Below are 4,162 nucleotides of genomic sequence, written 5' to 3' on the forward strand. Positions count from 1 at the left end.
GTGTGTGTGTGTGTGTGTTTGTTTATGACGTAAAGGACTGAGGATCAACACTATGAGTTGAGTGTATTCATATTCATACCACATTCACCTTCAGGGATAAGACCCAGGAGCCAATGGCAGAGAGGTTCTCAGGTGAACTCCTAGGTTTGATGCCCCTGGACAATTGTTTACATGGAGTTTTTTATTAAGATTTTATGAGAAACCAACATCTGTGAAAGGAAGATGAGGTCTGGGAGAAATGAGCAATGGAATTAATTAGGCTGTGGGTATAAGAAACTCTCTCCAGTGCTACTTTCTCTGGGAAAAGATGGCGGATCTTTTTCTCTTCTTTCTCAGTTGCTAGGTTTGGGTTTTCCCAGAAAGCAATATAGCAGGAAGGAGTGGCTTTTAGCATCTGGGCACCTGAGGGCTCATGTCAGCAGGCAGGATGTCTACTGATTGACTCTTACAAATTAAGGCAAAACCTTCATGGAAGGGTGACCTGGCCAGCACATCCCTATTTATAGTCAGAGCAGAGTTGCTAGTGGGAAAGACATTTATCATGGAAGGAGATAAAGAACAAGTCCCACATTTTTTTTCTGGGGGTAATGGTCACAGGATGGGACAATGTGAACTCTTCTGCTGAACTGACATCTCAGCTCAGCCTTTGTTTACTCCATTTGACAAAGGATAAAGCAGTTTAAACCAGGAAGCAAGTCACACCCAGAGCTACAGTGTTCTAAGCGTCCTATAAAATGAAGACGGCAGACAGACAGATGATTTTAGTTGTAGAGTATAATTCAGCTCAAGAGTGAAAGATGGAACTACAGGTGGTTACTAGTCTGAACATACATTAAAAATATATCAGTGACTGGTGAGTGGGGTATGAGCCCAAGACATCACTGTGCCTTGCTGACGGTAAAAGTCTAAGGCATTCTCTGTAGAGACCTTTGCTCAGGCAAGGAAGGGTCCTTTTCTTATTTAAAAACAAAAACAAGCCAACTTATTCACTTTACATCCCACCCACTGCCCCTCTCCTGGTCACCCTTTTCCACAATCCTCCCAACCCCTCCTGTCTCCCCTCCTTCCTCTGAGAGGGTGTGTGGGGGGGTCTTAGGTATTTCCCTCACCCTTGCAGACCAAGTCTCTGTGAAGCGAGGCTCATCCTCTCCCACTGAGGCTGGCAGCCCAGCTGGAAGAACATATCCCACATACAGGCAGCAGCTTTTGGGATAGACCCCGTTCCAGTTGTTTGGGACCCACATGAAGACAAAGTTACATATCTGCTACATATGTGCAAGGATGTCCAGCCCATGTATATTCTTTGTTTGGTGGTTCAGACTCTCAAAGCCCCAAGGGTCCAGGTTAGTTGATGGTGTCCGTCTTCCTGGGAGTTCCTGTTCTCTTTGGAGCCCTAAGGAAGGGGTTCTTAATTCATCAAAGAAAGGAATTTCAGGAAGAGTTGGTCGTTCTGAAGCAGAGCTGGGATTGATTAGGAGGAACATAGAACACAGATTTTTAAGTGAGCAGCAATCGAAAGAAAGAAATACCCAAAGAGAGAATAAGGAACACTTGACAACATGGTGTGGGCTTCCTCAGAGGTCCTTAGAGTAGCCATGTGGCTGTCTGCGGTGGCTTCTGAAGTTACATATCATAGTAACTTTATAAATGGCATCTCAGGGTGGTTCCTGATGCAGTCTGGGTGGTAACTGGGACATGACAGGTAAAGCTGCAGAGCTTCAGGGAAGTTAAGACGATTTTCGAGAAAACCTTGAAGAAAGAAGGGAGGTCATATTTCAAGGTCCTGTGTGCTTAAGCCTTATGTAAGCATTGTTTTTTTTTTTTAAACATTAATTGAAAAATGTTTCTTTATAATAGGGATGCTAACAGTTGGTGGTGGTGGTACATGCCTTTCTTTAATCTCAGCAGGCAGATCTGTAAGTTCAAGGCCAGCCTGGTTTACAGAGTTTCAGGATAGCCATGGTTACAACACCGAGAAACCTGTCTTGAAACAAACAAACAAACAAACAAACCAAAACAAAACAAAACAAGCGGGGGTGGGGGGAGATGTTATCTCTATGTTATCTCTAGCCTTCACAGAAAATGTTAATTTTGCTGGAGGTTTTGATTCTTAGCTGGTGAGAGACTTTAACAGACTCCACAGTGAGGGTTCCTTCCCTCTTCCCCCCTTATACTGACCACCAGCCCAGAAAGCCAGTTCACTCTCCAGGTCAGATTTATAGGGAGCTAGTGTCGCCCAATCCTTCTGGAACAATTGGCACCAAATGGCCAGAACTAATAACTTCTTTAACTTCTGTCCCTGCTTCCCATGCTGGTGTGAGCAGAGACAGGCAAATGTGTATCTCAATCACCATCTTTTTTTTTTTTTTTTGACTTTTCAAACTGTTAGCTTTATTTAAATTGAAAAATATTTCTTAAAACTGCATTTAGCGTCAAGATCATTGATGAAAATCACCAGTATTTGTAAAGCAGAAACATTCATGTTAACAAAACTAGTTTTTACTTTGGAGCTTATTCTTTAAGCAAATCGTGGAGACTGGAGAGGAAAGAAAGGAGGTTATTTACAGCAGATATCTACATATTTTATTTTTATATTTAAGAATACTCGGGTACAAACTTGGTGACAGAAAAGACCTCAGGACACGCTGGCATCTCAGAAGCAATTTTCAAATGTTTAGTTTTCTCAATTTCTAGCAATGCCTAAGATCCTTCTTCATCTTCAATCTTGGGAGCCAAATAATACTTTAAGTGTCCCATGTCAGCAATTTTATACTCTACAACAAGAGGTACATCTGCAGACATACTGAGTGTTACCGTAGGAGACAGTGGAGTGGCTTTTGTGAAAAAGTTCAGGTACCTCAGAGCAAAAGTTAGGTGAACAGGCTCATTCATCTCTATGGTTACCGCCTCCTCTTCTTTATCCACATTACTTGTCTGTGACAACTTAATGTTCCCATTGCCAAGCTCTCCACTTGCAGAAAACTTCACCCCATTCTTTGCACAGGATATCACAACAGCATCTCCAATGTGGCTAAGGTCTCGGCATATACGTGCAAATTCACCCGATGGCATCTTTATTACACAGCTGTACTCCTGTTCTGGGATTCCAAGTTGCTCAACATCTAAGTCCATTAACTTCATCTCATAGTCTGAAACTTTCTCTTGATTTGGTGCTTCGAATACTAGTGCTAAGGTATCTGCATTATCTTCAGCCCTTAATGTAATGATGTCTTCATTACCAGCACATTTTAGAATTTTGGACATGCTGGTGAGGTTCACGCCCATGGCTAAGTTGCGGTCGCAGCGGTATGTGTCGAAGCCTTCGGAGCGCAGAGTAAGCTGCACCAAGGAGACGTGAGACGAGTCCATGCTCTGCAGGTTCACGCCGCCCGAGCTGACGTCCCAGCAGGCCTCATTGATGAGGTCTTTGAGAGCCTCCAGCACCTTCTTCAGGATGGAGCCCTGGATCAGGCGTGCCTCAAACATGGTGGCAGAGTTGTGGCGACTAGACGAGAGCTACTGTAAGAGGAATGAGGTCTGGCTGCCAAGGTCCCCTGATTCACGATGCAGAAGCAGCAGCGAAGGCCCACAGCGACGACTACCAACCCCCTGCACCCGCAACCGTCTAATCCTCAATCACCATCTTTACAGCTACCTTCTCCTGCTTTTCCACCAGCAGCCTCCACCAGGAAGGACCTAATACCACCCCTGTGCTCCTCTGTTACTCCACCGTTCCCACCTGCCATAGTCTCTGCCAGCACAAAAGTGGCAGCTCTAAATAAAGAAGCTGGACCTTCTCACTTGGTTAGCCTTTGTTTTTTTCCGTGGGAAGAGGTATGTTGTGACGAATGCCAGTTGTAATTAGAGATGCAGAATGAAGGAACAGTCACAGAGGGTCCTGATGTAGGGAGAAGCAGCTAGGTCTATAAGGTTTAGGACACAGAGAGCCCCTGGGTTCCATATGGAAAGCAACCAGGGCCAGCTGCTTGCTGAGCAGGAACTGAGACTAGGGTCTACTGTTTTGAGTCCTGCTTCTATGAAACACTTCTGTCTTAAACATCTGGTTAAATATTTATTGTCATTTAATGTATACTAATCAGGCCAAGGCTCGGCACGGAGGACAAACAGTGACAAAATCAAAATATCACAGGCTTGATTTTAC

General features: G+C 44.3%; 1 protein-coding gene across 1 annotated transcript; it reads right to left on the reverse strand.

Moving 5' to 3' along the window:
* Positions 1–2,377: 2,377 nt before the first annotated feature.
* Positions 2,378–3,612, reverse strand: LOC110310774 (DNA sliding clamp PCNA). The gene has a single exon (XM_021183879.3). The coding sequence runs from the start codon at positions 3,484–3,486 to the stop codon at positions 2,701–2,703; it is 786 nt and encodes a 261-aa protein (XP_021039538.2). The 5' UTR covers positions 3,487–3,612; the 3' UTR covers positions 2,378–2,700.
* Positions 3,613–4,162: the final 550 nt, after the last annotated feature.

This window comes from Mus caroli, unplaced genomic scaffold (assembly GCF_978045245.1).
Source record: "Mus caroli unplaced genomic scaffold, Mus_caroli_1 scaffold_16, whole genome shotgun sequence".
NCBI lineage: Eukaryota > Metazoa > Chordata > Mammalia > Rodentia > Muridae > Mus > Mus caroli.